General features: G+C 38.6%; 4 protein-coding genes across 4 annotated transcripts; 3 read left to right on the plus strand and 1 right to left on the minus strand.

Moving 5' to 3' along the window:
• The first annotated feature begins 4,424 nt into the window (after nt 1–4,424).
• On the plus strand, nt 4,425–5,501 carry LOC103839139 (BOI-related E3 ubiquitin-protein ligase 1-like). Its single transcript, XM_009115630.3, has one exon. The coding sequence runs from the start codon at nt 4,429–4,431 to the stop codon at nt 5,401–5,403; it is 975 nt and encodes a 324-aa protein (XP_009113878.2). The 5' UTR covers nt 4,425–4,428; the 3' UTR covers nt 5,404–5,501.
• A 351-nt stretch (nt 5,502–5,852) lies between these two features.
• Nucleotides 5,853–7,572, plus strand: LOC117128480 (uncharacterized protein At3g43530-like). Its single transcript, XM_033280955.1, has 3 exons — nt 5,853–6,444; nt 6,535–6,723; nt 6,806–7,572. Exons 1-3 carry the CDS (start codon nt 6,307–6,309, stop codon nt 7,520–7,522), a joined length of 1,044 nt encoding a protein of 347 aa, XP_033136846.1. The 5' UTR covers nt 5,853–6,306; the 3' UTR covers nt 7,523–7,572.
• Nucleotides 7,517–10,346, plus strand: LOC103833488 (DNA ligase 1). Its single transcript, XM_033280937.1, has 2 exons — nt 7,517–7,748; nt 7,823–10,346. Exons 1-2 carry the CDS (start codon nt 7,668–7,670, stop codon nt 9,719–9,721), a joined length of 1,980 nt encoding a protein of 659 aa, XP_033136828.1. The 5' UTR covers nt 7,517–7,667; the 3' UTR covers nt 9,722–10,346.
• A 749-nt stretch (nt 10,347–11,095) lies between these two features.
• On the minus strand, nt 11,096–14,982 carry LOC103839310. Its single transcript, XM_033280928.1, has 2 exons — nt 14,670–14,982; nt 11,096–14,014 (listed from the first exon to the last, which is right to left on the minus strand). The coding sequence occupies exon 2, from the start codon at nt 14,008–14,010 to the stop codon at nt 11,512–11,514; it is 2,499 nt and encodes an 832-aa protein (XP_033136819.1). The 5' UTR covers nt 14,011–14,014; nt 14,670–14,982; the 3' UTR covers nt 11,096–11,511.
• Nucleotides 14,983–15,458: the final 476 nt, after the last annotated feature.

Here is a 15,458-nt window from a genome sequence, read left to right on the forward strand (position 1 = left end):
CAAACGATGTTTTCCAGTGAGATGAATCTGGGAGAAATGTATCATACGCTTTATCCCGATGGTCAACACTTTCCAAGGGAGATCACAAGTGAAGCAATTCTTAAGAGAAAGGCGTGGCTTCTGTCCTCTACTGATAACACTGCAAAGTTCCACACTGGCGAGACTAGTGGAACAAGTGGAGCAAAACGCAAGAAAGGAAGTGTAATGGAACATTATGAGAAGGAAACAAATGCTGCTGAAACTACGGTTGAGTCCAACATTGTGAGAGGCGCGGTGGGCCCTGAACCACCTCTTCCACCATGAAGACAGCATGTTGGAACTGTCGAGGTCTAGGCAATGACTCGACAGTTCGACGCCTTAAGGAGATAAATCGGAAGTATCTCCTGGACATAATATGCCTATCCGAAACCAAGCAGCAAGATGATATTATCCGTGATGTTGGCGCTCAGTTAGATTGTTTGTCTTATGTTTCAGTTCCCCCTCTCGGCTTAAGTGGAGGTTTAGTTATCTTTTGGAAGTCTCATGTTCAGTTGCAAGTGCTGTTTCAATCCCCTAATGTAATCGATTGTCAAGTTCAAATTAATGGAAGTTGTTTCTATTTGACGTTTGTATATGGTCATCCTAACCCAACATTCCGTCACCATACGTGGGAGAAACTTGAGAGACTTGCAGTAAGTAGAAGAAATGAATCATGGATGGCATTAGGGGATTTTAATGAGATACTGGGGAATCATGAGAAGATAGGAGGCAGAATACGTCCTGAAGCCAGCTTTGTCAATTTCAGAACAATGATGAGGCAGTGTGATTTTACAGATTTACCTTCGGTAGGGAACAGATTCTCATGGGCAGGTCGACGAGGTAATGAAGTGATTGAATGTTGCTTAGACAGAGTAATGGCTACATCTAGATGGTTTTCAGAGTTTCCAGCATCTGAGACTGTGTTTTTGGAACTTGGAGAATCGGATCATAGACCACTCATAACATATCTCTCGGCAGAACGAGAACATCCAAGGAGAAGATTTATCTATGATAGTCGTATGATAAACAAGGAAGGTTTTAAAGATACAGTCTATAGAGGATGGAAAGGATCTGGTCAAACTAGCTTTCTTCAAATTCCTCTTACTGATCGCATAAGTAGATGTAGACAACACATCTCTACCTGGAAACGGCATAACAGAACAAATGCTGAGGAACAAATAGCAATTCTGAGAACAAGATTGGATTCTGCAATGAGATCATCAACGACGTCTTTGGATACTACAAATGCGATTAGAGAGGAATTGAATCAGGCGTATTTAGAAGAAGAGATTTTTTGGAAGCAGAAAAGTAGGGTAATGTGGTTGAGAGCTGGCGATAGAAATACAAGTTACTTTCATTCTGTCTCTCGAACGAGAAGAATCAAAAGCACACTTTCGTCTATACAAGATGAGAATGGAGTGGTTCATCGTGGACAGAAAAACATAGCTAAAGTTGCTGAGACATATTTCACCAAGCTTTTTACTTCACAGAATGATATTGCTAGTCAGTTCTCTACAGTCTTTGATGGATTTTCTGCAAGGGTGGATGTGGATATGAATATGGATCTGATTCAGGATATCACCGAGGAAGAAATCAAGACGGCAATTTTTGAAATTGGTCCTCACAAAACACCTGGTCCAGATGGATTTTCTGCAGTCTTCTATCATCAGAATTGGGATATTGTCAAAGAGGAGATTATGAAAGAAGTCAAGCAGTTCTTTGATTCGGGTATATTTGATGAGAAGATGAATCACACTAATTTGTGTTTGATACCAAAAATATATCCTCCATCTGGTATGACAGAATTTCGCCCCATTGCACTCTGCAACGTAACGTATAAGATCATATCAAAGATCCTTATCAACAGATTGAAGAAGCATCTCAGTAACATCATCACAGAGAACCAGACGGCTTTCATTCCAGGAAGAATGATTTCAGACAATATCATTGTTGCTCATGAGATTTTCCATAGTCTCAAAGCAAGGAAGCGTCAGGCAAATTCATATATGGCGGTCAAAACGGACATCACCAAAGCTTATGATCGTCTAGAATGGGATTTCTTGAAGGAGACAATGATAAGAATGGGCTTTCACCAAAAATGGATACAATGGATCATGACCTGTGTTACTTCAGTTAGATTTGCTGTTTTAATCAATGGAGTACCGGAAGGCCATATTACTCCAAAGAGAGGATTAAGACAAGGTGATCCTCTGTCCCCATATTTATTCATCCTCTGTGCAGAAGTTTTATCTCATTTGATGAACAAAGCAATGGGAGATCGAGCTCTTTTGGGTGTTAAAGTTGCAACAAATGCGCCTGCAGTGAATCATTTATTATTTGCTGATGATTCACTGTTCTTCTCCCTAGCTAACCCAAAGGCAGGAAGAAGATTGAAAGAGATTCTGAATCAATATGAAGCTGTCTCAGGTCAAGCGGTTAATCTTCAAAAATCTTCTATCACCTTTGGGAGTAAAGTTTCTGAGGATACAAAGCGAAGAATGAGAAGTTTACTGGGGATACATAATGAAGGAGGTAATGGAAAATATTTGGGTCTTCCAGAGCAGTTTGGAAGGAAAAAGAGCGAGATGTTTCAATACATAATCAACAAGGTGAAGGCTGCAACACAAGGATGGAATAAGAAGTTTCTTTCACATGGTGGTAAAGAAGTTTTATTAAAGGCGGTTGCACTTGCCATGCCCATATTTTCCATGAATGTTTTTCGACTCCCTCGAGATATATGTGATGAAATAAACTCCATTCTTGCTAAGTTTTGGTGGGGTTCAGGAGATAAAACAGGAATGCATTGGTATAGCTGGAAAAGAGTGTCGGTACCAAAGAGAGAAGGGGGACTGGGATTTAGAGATCTAGAGAAATTTAATCAAGCTCTTCTTGGTAAACAAGTCTGGCGGATCATACAGAATCCTCAGTGTCTAATGGCCAGAATCATCAAAGCTCGATATTTCCCTGATGGAAATATTTTCACAGCAACTATTAAAAGGAAATCCTCCTATGCTTGGAAGTCTCTGATTTATGGGCGAGATCTTTTAAAGAGGGGTATGCGGTTTATTATTGGAGATGGGTCTACGGTTAACATGTGGGCTGATCCGTGGTTACCAGTTCATCCACCGAGAGCTCCTAGATCACGCAATGGAACTCAGGCACTTGAAAGTGTTAGAAATTATATGCTAGAGGATGGTACTGGATGGAATATAGATAAACTCAGAGATAATGTTGTCCCTGAAGATGTGGAGGTGATTTTATCATTGAAGATTAGCTCAAATGCTCAGTTGGATTTGTTGGGGTGGCATTATACGGATGATGGTATATATACTGTTAAATCAGGCTATTGGTTGAGTACTCATTTGCCAGACAATGACATTATTGAACCAATATGGGGAGATCCGTTGATCAAGCAAAGAGTGTGGAAAATGAATTCTCCCCCGAAGATCAAGCATTTTCTATGGAAGACATTATCAAGATCTTTGGCGGTTGGAAGTAATCTCAAGAGGAGACATATTACTAGATATGATCAATGTATGCGATGTTGCTCTGCTATTGAAACAGAACAACATATGCTATTTGATTGCCCGTATGCTCAAAAGATTTGGCGTGCATCAGGTATATCTAGTAATATCATTAATGGCTCGTATAGCACTCTAGAGGAGAAGATAGAGGCATGCCTTACTTGTAATAGATCATCATCCTTGACTCACATTAAAGATTTGCCGATTTACTTGTTATGGAGGATATGGAAGAGCAGAAATATGATGATGTTTCAACAACGAAATATACAGTGGTGGTCTGTGATTCATCAAGCTAATGCGGATGCTGCAGAATGGTCAAAATATAGTCAAGAAGAAGTGTGTAATGGTACAAGACGGGTAACAAAACAGAGCATCAATTGGCAAAGACCAAGAGAAGGTTGGATGAAATGCAATTTCGATGGATCTTTCTACAACACAGCTACACAAAGTAGAGCTGGATGGGTCGTGCGAGATAACTTTGGAAGTTTTAAATTTGCGGCTAAGGTAGTTGGTAACAAAGTCTCATCGCCATTAGAAGGAGAATTCCAAGCACTTTTATTAGCAATGCAGCATTGTTGGGTCAGAGGATTAAAAAAGGTGTGTTTTGAAGGAGATAATCAACAGGTGATAGACACAATCAATTCGCGGAAGCTACAGTTTGATCTATATAATTGGGTCAGAGAAATAAGATGGTGGAGCCGCAAATTTGAAGATAGCGAATTTCGTTGGATTGGAAGACAAGGAAATATGGTAGCAGATAAACTAGCAAAAGATCCTATTCCTAATGGTGGTTTATTTATATGTTATAATTTAGTACCTGTTGCTATTTCTACATTTCTACATAAGGATTATGTATGTTCTTCTAATATATAATAAAATTAGATTGATGTTAAAAAAAAAAAAAAAAAAAAAAAAAAAAAAAAAAAAATATTTTGACCTTTTAATGTCTCTCTCCTCGTTATATAAAACCATCTTCCTTTGTTATCGTAGCCACAACCCTCTCTCAACTACATCTCTTAACATGAACAACCAAATCATCGCCGACGATTTTCCGGTGACACTGGGAGACCGGCAGTTACAATACATGCAGTCTCGCGCCATAGATCTGATTCAAACCGCACCAAGCTTCAATAAATATCATTTCAACCAATCTCCCGTGATGTTAAAACGACAGAGAGATTATGCGTTTGACTCCGAAGCTCTAATGACAGCTCGGAAACGTAGGTCCGTTGCGTTTGTCCCGCCGCAGTCTCTAATTGAGGCACAACTCGTTTCTCAAATCCAGCAGCAACAAACAGATATCGATCTGTTCGTCGCTCAGCAAACGCAAACGCTCAGATTGGAGTTAGAAGCGAGGCAGAGAACGCAAACGTTGTCCTTAGTGTCAGCGGTTCAGTCCGTGATTGTCAAAAAGCTTAAACAGAGAGACGACGAGATTGTCCGAATGGGTAAACTAAACTATGTCTTGCAAGAGCGAGTGAAGAGTCTCTACGTCGAGAATCAGATCTTGCGTGACCTCGCTCATACCAATGAAGCTACAGCTAAAACTCTCCGGTCAAATCTTGAACATGTTCTCGCTCAGGTCGACGAGTTACCGGCGACCGCAGCAACCGGCGGAGATGTTTTTCATCCTCCGGTAGAAGAGGATGCTGTATCGAGCTGCGGAAGCTGCGACGGTGCTGATGGTAATGATTTCACGGCGGGGACAGGAGGATGTAAACGGTGCGGTGAAAGGACGGCTAGTGTGTTGGTGCTGCCTTGCCGTCACTTGTGTTTGTGTACAGTTTGTGGATCGGCTCTGTTACAGGCGTGCCCTGTATGCGATACGGTCATGAATGCTAGTGTTCATGTTAACATGTGATGAGACTCATGACCCATTTTTAATTTTTTAGTTTTCTTTTTAGTGAAGGATTTAATAGCATAGTAAAAGTAATACTATTATAATTTTTTGGAGATTAACTCCAGATGCCCCTTTGACTCACAAAAAATGCTCAGATCTCCCATCAATAAAATATAATTTTATATTTATTTATTTTAAAATAGGAAAATAGGCTAAATACATCTACAACCCTAACAAAGTTACATAATTACATGATCCAACCAGTCAAACCCGGCCCACCCAAACAGAAACGGGTATAACCCTTTCCTAAATCTAAACTCTGCGTTTAGACAGAAAAGAAAAAAAAAAAATTTGTCGTTCTCTCCTCTCTTTCTCCTCGCGTTCTTCGTGTTCTTCCGATCCACATTCTTTCTGATTTCCAGAAACTCTCGGCTTCATCGTTTCTTCTTCTCCTTCGTCTCTTCTTCTGTTCTAATCAAGACTTCATCTTCTGAATCGACATCCTTCATTCGGGTAAGTTATTTTTTGACCTTGATTTCTTTATATCTTGTATCTAGGTCAGATAAAATTTAGGGAAAACTTGTAAATTGTAGTCGAAAAGTTTGGTAATAGTTTTGTAAGCGAGATTGTGGTTTGAAATTGGGGAAAACAGCTTGAAACTGTAGAATTGGTATAAATTGAAAAAAAAAAACAAGAGCTCGCGATTTTATGGGTTCTTTCTTACTGGATCCAATTGGTTTTCCTGGTTTATTATTTGTGATATGAAACCGAAATCTCTTTGACTGTTAGGATAAATGTAAACTGAAATGGAGTAGGTGATTTATTGAATGAATGAAAGGTTTGAGATTAGGTAAAGTAATAATTCTAGATTATGCCTAAATGTGTGTTGTTGTGTTGTTTTTGGATGTTCAGAGGAAGTAGATAATGGCAGGTAACCGTGGAGGAAAAAAAAAGACTACAAAGAAAAGTGGAAAATCCACAACAGCTCCTGTTGCTGAAGAGCATGTGGAAGAGCTATCAGACGGAAACAATAGTGATGATATGTGTGACCCCCCCTCTGAGGTATAATATTCTTTTGGTTTTAGTTGAATAAAGTGTCACTGGTTGTGTGTGTATTGGTTCTATTCTAATTAAGTGATGATATGTGTACAGGGAATGAATGGCCTAAAAAGAAAGCGTACATTTACTGGAGGTGGAGTCTCCAGTAGAACTAGAGCTAGAAAAGCGGTATCAAATAGGAATGAGCCGGTTAGAGAAGAGAGTAATCCAGTGAGAGGAACGACTGTAGTTTCGCTCTCACTTGATACCGAAAGTGAAGGCATATCTGCTGTTTCCTCCAAGGTAATTTTTGCATTCATTTTAATCATTTATTTTATTAGTCTTACTAGTAAAAAATGACTAATACATATATATTTGATTGCAGGAAAGACAACCACCACAGCCCCTTGAAATGTACTTCAAAAACACACAGTACCTGAAGACTTGCAAGATTCAGACCAAGTGCCGTGTGAAGAACACAGTTGATGTGATTAAGGAACTTAAAGAGGAGGTCGGCTGGTTCACGAGTCATCCTCAGTTTTGTCATTTCTTCCACATGCCTGAAGAAGAATTCCTGAAGCTCCAAGGAATGTGGATGTTACTGCTGCACACCATTCGTATTGAAGGAGAAGATGCTGCATGGTTTGGGGTGAATGGTGTGCCCATCCGCTACTCTATGAGGGAGCATGCCCTCATCTCTGGCTTGGACTGCCATGAGTATCCGAGTGGACATCTGAAGCTCGGAGGTACTAAGTTTATGGATTATTACTTCGGTGATAAGAAGAAGATCACCATAGTAGATGTGAAACAGAAGCTGCAATCTATGGGGACAGCATGTAATGATAGATTGAAGATGGCTGTCCTGTTCTTCCTTGGTCGGATTATCAGAGGAACGACGAAGGATTCTGCAGCATTAGACCCGTTCATTTTAAGGATAGTGGACGATTTGGATGTTTGCAGAACATTTCCTTGGGGTCGTCTAACATTTGATGATGCAATGAAGGAGATTAAGCATGTAATGGAGCTTCTGAAGGGTGAAGTGCACCATGCAACCGGCTTTAATGGATTCATAATTCCATTAGAGGTAAAACACACAATTTAGCATTAACTGAAATTTTTGTTATTTATTACTGAAAATCTGACACTATGACACTTCATTTGTGTAAGTTTTGGCTTTTGAGTGTATTCCTAAGCTGGGAAAAAAATTTCGAATCTCTTCAGACGGCGCCAGTGGAGATTGTCCTAGGATGTGCAAGAGTCGGTTTACAAAGAGTAGCATGAAGGGCTATCCTTTGGAAGAAATATATGCTGCTTTTGGAAACACAAAGGTATATATTTATTTTATTTAATAGAAAATAGCAGAATATTTAAACTGATAAAGCAATGAATGTTTTATTTCCAGGTTATTAACAGTGTGTTGGTTCCAACGGTGGATGAGGAAACTTTGCTGGCTCGTATCATTGATCAGGAGCCAGAGTATCAGCGTGAGGGTAGCACAAGTGATAGGTGGAACTACTGGCTAAATGTGAAGCAGAAGAAGATTTGGTGGAAAGAACTTTATGAGTCTGATGTTGCTGCACGAAAGTTTACAAAGACGAAAGACAAAGAAAAGGTGACGATTGTAGAAGGTTCATCTTCTAATTCTGGTTTGGAGTCGATGTTGAAAGGTGTGGAAGAGAGGATTGTGAAGGCCATGGAAGAAGGATTTTCTGGAATTAATTTAATGGTAGAGACAAAGCTGGAGGCTATGAACTTGAGGATGGGTAAACTTGAGAAGAACCAGCGAGTTTTGAAGAAAAAGGTTAAGAAAATAGAAGACAAGTTGACTTCTATTGAAAGCAAGGGAAATGAGGATGAGGAATATAGACAGTGGAATGATTTTGATTATGGTAGAGATCATGGGAAGGATAGAGAGATGGCTGAGGCAGAGAAGGCTGAGACAGGGAATAAAAACAGTGAGAAGGGTGAGGAAGATGAGGAAAACAGTGGGAAAGATGAGGAAGACGAGAAAACCAGTGAGAAGGGTGAAGAAGAGAAAGACCAAGAACATGAAAAAGACAAAGAAAACAGTGACTCCGTTGAGAAAGGCGAAGAATACGTGGAGGAATCAGATGAAGAAAATTCTCTGTTAAGGCTACATGAAAGAGTGAGAGTACAAGCGGAAGAATTTTGGAGGACAGTTGATGATGAATCTGAGGCTGAGAAAGAGGCTGAGAAAGAGGCTGAGGAAGAGGGTGAGGAAGAGGCTGAGAAAGAGGTTCAAGAAGAGAAAGAGGGTGAGGAAGAGGCTGAGAAAGAGGCTGAGAAAGAGGTTGAGAAAGAGGTTCAAGAAGAGAAAGAGGCTGAGAAAGAGGTTCAAGAAGAGAAAGAGGGTGAGGAAGAGGCTGAGAAAGAGGTTCAAGAAGAGAAAGAGGCTGAGAAAGAAGAATCCAAGGGAACTCCTACCTCTACCGAAGTAATAGTCATTACACCACGTGGTAGAACTAAAGCAGCAGCTGCGAGGAAAGCAATCTCTATATCACCAGAGATTGTTGTGGTAACAGGGATTGCTGAGCTAGCTGAGAAAGAGGTTGAGGTAGAAGCTACTCAGACAGAGCAAGAAGCTATTCAGACTGACATTGTTGAGAAAGAGACTGAGGTTACTGAGAAAGATGCTGAGGTAGCTGAGAAAGAGGATCAAGATGTGGAGAAAGAGGAGGAAACAGCAGAGGAAAGTGACTCTTATCCTGATGTCGATCAAGATGTGGAGGAAAAAACAGAAGAGAGTGAAGATGTGGAGGAAGAGGAGGAAAAAACAGAAGAGAGTGAAGATAATCTTGTGGAGAGTCCCTCTGAGAAACATGATGAGCTAGCTGAGAAGTCAGTTGAATCTGATGTCGATCTAGATGTGGAGGAAGAGGAGGAAAAAGCTGACGAAATTGAAGATAATCTTGTGGAGAGTCCCGCTAAGAAACAGACTGAGCTAGCTGAGAAGTCAGTTGAGGTAGAATTAAAGACTATGCGCAAGCCTAAGGTCAAGGTCATAGCAGTGCCGTATGGCATTCCCAGAGCTGAGAGACTAGCAAAAATGAGAGCTGATGCTGAAAAAAAGAAAGCTAAAGCTGAAAAAAAGAAAGCTAAAGCTGATGGGGCACCTAAGAAGAAAGGCAGGCCGAAGAAGACTGATGCTACATTGAAGCCATGTACGCCGCTGCCGGAGAAAAGAAAAAGTGAACCATCACGGTGGGTGCAGTCTCCTTTCACTGAGGGAAAGACTGATGAGCTAGAAGTGCCAAAGAAGAAGCTTAAAACAAAAACCTAAAATGCTTATGTTATGTATATGTATTATTCAAGTTAGGATGTTATGTTTCTGCCTAAAATGCTTCTCTTGAACTTGTTAGGATGTTATGTTTCTGCTTCTGGATGTTATGTTATGTTTCTGGATGTTTTATGCTTTTTAAACAGGTGTGGTAACTCAAAATTACAGGGGAAACTCTGGTCAAAATTTTGGAAAAATACTTTATAATTTTGAAAAAAATTACTTTGATTAAAATTTGGAAAAATACTCCATGTAAAACGTGCATGGATAAAAAATGCACATGTAAAACGTGCAGCCGTCATATATTTTGATATTATATTTTGATAACACTTAGTAATTCTCGGTAAGCTTCAAGGACTTAGTAATTCTACCTTACACATAGTAATCTTTTGGTAATTTTTAGGTTTATCTAGTAAAACCCTGAGAAAATGAGCTTTTTTGTAGTAAAACTGATGCTTTTACACTATAATAATCATTAAAAAAGATATTTTCAGAAGACACTTGCCAGGAATACGTATTTTTTTAAATTTTCCTTACTATGGTCTAACCATTCATACAATAACAATGAAAGTTAAGAGAGTATTTTGAAAAAATGAAAAGATTTTTCTTAAACTGCTGAAATAATCATAAAAAATAGTCTTAATATATATTTAGTAAGTAACTAGTCTACAAACTGATATATAATCATAAAATATATATCGATTCTACATACTAAACATAAATACTCATACTAATATATATTAGGCGTGGGCATTCGGGGTCCCAATCGGGTTTCGGTTTTATCCATTCGGGTTTTGGTTTTTCGGGTTTATCAAAATCAACCCCATTCGGGTTATATAAAAGTTCGGTTCGGGACCGGTTCGGGTTATATCGGGTTCGGGTCGGGGTTAGTAAATCTTCAAAGAACCGGTATAACCCATTGTACTTTCGGGTTCGGGTCCCAATCGGTTCTTCGGTTTAAAAATACATGATTTGTACCTATTTTGTAACTAAAACATAAATGAAATCGGTTCTTCAGATTTAAAATACATGATTTGTACATATTTTAATAGCCAAAACATAAGTAAAATCGATTCAAAAATAAGAAAAAACATCAAACGTGATCATTCAAAATCAAGCGAAAGATAAACATAGTTAGTGAAATAAAGAAAACAGATAAATGAAATCATAAAACAAAAACTAAGTTCTCATGAAATGAGAAACACTATTTAATGAAAACAAAACCAAAATAAAAAAAACTTTAGGTTTCAACCGCTACATTCCACCATCAACCTTTATCTAATAGATAATTATTTTAGAAGTTCAATAATATCTTAAAGTATTTTGGATACATATTAAGAATTAAGATCATATTTGGTAGAAGTTCTTTTTGTTATTATAAATGTTTCGGGTTCTATCGGATATCCATTTAGGTCCGGATTCGGTTCGGATAATACCCATAACCCAATATACCAAAAAACAAAATCCATTCGGTATTTATGTCGGGTTCGGATCGGTTCGGATTCATTTTCATCGGATCGGGTTCGGTTCGGATTTTCGGGTTCGGTTTATTTGCCCAGCCCTAATATATATGTAGTCCAAATAACACATAGTAATCTATAGTAGTCCTAGTAGTTCAAATAACACATAGTAATTCCAGAAATACAGGTGGTCCAAATAACACATAGTAAACCAGTAATCCTAGTAGTTCAAATAACACATAGTAATTCTAGCAATTCAGGTAGTCCAAATAACACATAGTAGTTCCAGTAGTCCTAGTAGTCGGAATAGCACAATGAAACAAATTTCAACAATCAAACACCTGAACCTGAACCACTTCCACATTCAAAATACGCTGCCATACCTCTTCCTCTGGCTCTGCCTGTGTCTGTGCCTGTGGCTCTCCCTCTTCCACTCCCTCTGCCTCTTTTTCCTCTTCCACGAGCTTCTCCTGCTGATGGTTTCCTTGTTTGTTGTGGTTTTCCTTTCTTGACTTCAAATTCTGGAGGAAGTACTTTCTTTGCTCTAATTTCTTCTGGTATAACCCAATCAGACATATGAGGAACAAGATATATTGTCCTGTGATAAGCCAAAGCCCATTGCTCTACCAAATAGTACTTAGAACAATACTCAGATAGATGGAGTTCCTTTCCCGCTTTCTCAGTCATGAATGTGGCAGCAGCTACTGCATGAACACATGGATATTTGTCTTTATCAAATTGCCCACAGGTGCACGTGTTCATAGCCATGTCCACGGTATAACGCTTCCCGTCACTACCATGCACACTGTACTCGAGATGGAAGCTGTTTAACTCATCAACCCGAAGAAACCCTGCATCAACACATCTTTTAGTCATTTCTTCCTCCACTATAGGCACAAGCTTCAGTGCGGGTGGCATTTCAGCTGCCTCTTTCCTGTGCTTGTTAAACCATTCAGCAATTTTTCCAATGATAAAATCAAACATTGGAAGTAAGGTGAACTTTCTTGCGTCTTTAATAACACCGTTAAAAGATTCAGCTGAATTGGTGGTGTCAACATTGTACCTAACTCCTTCAAAGTAACATCTAGCCCATTTCTTTTTTTCACAACTTTTGTCAAGATACTCCGCTGCACTAGGATATTTCCTGCCAAAAGCGTCATAAAGGACCAAGAACTCCGCCTCTGTATAAGCGTGTGCGCACTCCATAAACTTAAATGCATATGTTTCTCTGTTGTTACGGACGTAGCCTTTAACATTTTGAGACAGATGCCATATACAATAACCATGAGCGGCCTGAGGGAACACTTGATATACTGCCTTGATCAAGCCTTTGTTTCTGTCCGAAAGAAACACCAATCCAGGGAGATCCGATATCACTGATTTCAACTGTTCCATAAACCATAGCCAACTCTCATATTTCTCACCATCAGCAACACCAAACGCAATTGGGTAGTGGTGATGATTGGGATCCTGAGCAGTCGCAACAAATAACACTCCACCATAAACAGTCTTCAGGTGTGTTGCATCCACAACAAGGACTTTTCTCATCGCGCGGAATCCTTCTATGCTAGCTCCCAAAGCCCAAAATAGATACTTAAATTTTTTGCCCTCATCCACAACCACACGAGTTATTGTGTCAGGATTCACCTGCTCCAGCATGTGCATATAACAATATAATAAAGAATAACTCTCTTCAGGAGTTCCGCGCACTTTATTAGCAGCTAGTCTTCTTCCTCTATATGCCGTTGTGTATGATACTTCCACAGCAACTCTCTGATGAACCAAATCGATCAGAGCATTGGGACGTGGTGTGTCAAAACTTCCAGGATAATCTTGGGCCAGGATAGATGCAACGATTTGTTGTGTGCCTCTCCTTCTATTAGGCAGTGTTCTTGTGGTAACAACAGAACATCTATGCTGCTTGATGTAACTTCTAACTGACCAAAGATCTGAATTCGTTAACTTTGCAACACGCACAAACCACTTGCAGCTTTCTTTGGCTCCTCGGCATTTTATCACATATCTCTTAGTATCCGACTTAATTACCTCATACTCAAAACACTTCACATGTGACGCCGCCTGAATATGAGTTTGCGCTTCCTCCTTGGTTCTAAATTCTTGATCTAAAACCAAATCCATACCATCATCCCACTCCTTATAGACAACTGGTGTGACTTCAACTGAGGGTCCTGCTTCTCTTTCGGTGGCATTCTCATGCATCTCAATGTCTTCGTAAAGTGTAAGCACACCACCAGTACCTTCATTATCAGTTGCATCCTTCTCAGTACCTTCTTCATCACCACCCTCTGTCTCAATAGCCTCTGTCTCAATAGCCTCTGTATCAATAGCTTCTGTATCAGTAGCCTCTCTATCAGTAGCCCCTCTTTCAGTAGCCTCTCTATCAGTGGCCTCTCTATCAGTAGCCCCTCTTTCAGTAGCCTCTCTATCCGATAGACTGCCATAGAAATCAGTGTCATCATCCCTTTTGTTGAACTCCACATGTAGAACACTTCTACAATTCTCTTGATTTACTTGCATTAGATAACAAAAAACGTCTTCATCTTCCCAGATATATGATGGCTTGTTCGAATACATTACCATTGGAAAGTAACTAATCTTCGCTTCCATCTTATAGTCATCTACCTTTATCTTTCTGCAAATACGCTCAACCAAAACAGAACGTGTGATCTCATCCACTGATTTCTTCAACACAATAGTGTGAATTTCATCTTCCCCTTCACAATCTCCCGAAATCCATTTCATTTCAACCCCATCTTTAATATAATATCCTCCATAATCAAAACAAATGATTGTACAATGCGGATTTTGCATTTTCCTGAAATAAAATGAATTATAATTAGAATTAGCATTATTAAGAAGTTTAAATTTAATTCTCACGTAAAATTTTACTGTTAGCATTCTTACTAATACTAATTTTTTCCAATACTATATATGTAGTAATACCAGTAATACTAGTAATATTTGTAAACATAGTAATACCAGTAGTATCAGTAATACCACGTTGTCTTAGTAAAACGGGTTATCTTAGTAATACCCAGAAATTATCCTTGCACTAATTAATCAACTTTTTAGTCCGATTTTGTTCGGATTTTGCATTACCCATGTTATATAATTCATATTAATGAAATTACACCGAAGAAATCATCAAAACGAGCTCAAAACGTACATAAAATATACCCTAAAACCAATAAATACAGTTTACAAAATCCTTTTAAATCTCTTAAAATTTGCATTCAACCTTTCTTTTGTTACACTAGCCGATATATACACTTATTTTTATAAGTTTTCCAGCAAAAATTTCATCAAAAACGGACATAAATTAAACCCGAAATTCATATACACAGTTTTTAAATTCATTTTTTTTTCTTTCGAATTTTTATCAATTCTTACCTTTTTAGGTTACCCATGGTTTACACAAACATTTAAAAGATATTTCACACAAAATTTCATGAAAAACGGACAAGAATTACCTGATGTTAAAGCTTCAAAATCGCCAATGAAGGATGGGGAAGAAGAGCTCTTCACGCGGACAGAGGAGAGAGGAGAGGGAACATGAAGACATGTGGGCCAAGGCAAATCTGATTGGTTAAGGTTGTTTGTGGATCCCATTTGGTTGTTGTGTTTGGTTGAGTGTATTTAATTGAAAAATTAAATGAATTAATGAGGTGGAGAAGAAATATATTAAAGAAAGAAAGGTTAGTATAGGGAATTCAAAGACAAAGGGGTAATGGGAAAAGAGAAGGGACAAGAAGAATGAAATTTTTTCCAAAAGGGCATCTGGAGTTAATCTCCTAATTTTTTGGGATATTTAATTATGGAATTGATTTATTTGCTTAAAGCTTTGTACAACCGTTAGTAATTTCTTCATTCGTACGTAAGTATATTACTCTTTATCCGTTTCCAAAGACTTTTTTGTTCAGAGAAAAATCATCCATACAACCATATCCAAAAAAAATATAACGTTTAATCAATTATAAATGTATACAACTACAGTTAAATCATATCTTATGATTCTGACCAATAGAAGTGAATTTTGTTTGATATTCGAAATCTATCACTATTAACTTTTTTTTTTTTAGCCATCCGATTATATTAATAGATCAAAGCGCAAAGGGTTAAAGCTCAAACAAAAACATACAGAAAAACAAAAAACAAACACAAAACCCCAGAAACAATAGGGCAGCCCAACACATATCAGACCAAACAAACACACGCGTAAAGAGATCAGTACATGTGGAACACGTGTCTGTACCTCAGAA

This window comes from Brassica rapa, chromosome A09, assembly GCF_000309985.2.
Source record: "Brassica rapa cultivar Chiifu-401-42 chromosome A09, CAAS_Brap_v3.01, whole genome shotgun sequence".
In the NCBI taxonomy this organism is placed as follows: Eukaryota; Viridiplantae; Streptophyta; class Magnoliopsida; order Brassicales; family Brassicaceae; genus Brassica; species Brassica rapa.

Bases quoted from the DNA above. Each gene is read 5' to 3' on its own strand.
- LOC103839139 (XM_009115630.3), top strand. From the start codon at position 4,429: ATGTTAAAAAAAAAAAAAAAAAAAAAAAAAAAAAAAAAAAAATATTTT.
- LOC117128480 (XM_033280955.1), top strand. From the start codon at position 6,307: ATGGCAGGTAACCGTGGAGGAAAAAAAAAGACTACAAAGAAAAGTGGA. The intron at 6,445-6,534 runs GTATAATATTCT...ATATGTGTACAG, and splicing joins TGTGTGACCCCCCCTCTGAG to GGAATGAATGGCCTAAAAAG. The intron at 6,724-6,805 runs GTAATTTTTGCA...ATTTGATTGCAG, and splicing joins TATCTGCTGTTTCCTCCAAG to GAAAGACAACCACCACAGCC.
- LOC103833488 (XM_033280937.1), top strand. From the start codon at position 7,668: ATGTGCAAGAGTCGGTTTACAAAGAGTAGCATGAAGGGCTATCCTTTG. The intron at 7,749-7,822 runs GTATATATTTAT...TTTTATTTCCAG, and splicing joins CTGCTTTTGGAAACACAAAG to GTTATTAACAGTGTGTTGGT.
- LOC103839310 (XM_033280928.1), bottom strand. From the start codon at position 14,010: ATGCAAAATCCGCATTGTACAATCATTTGTTTTGATTATGGAGGATAT.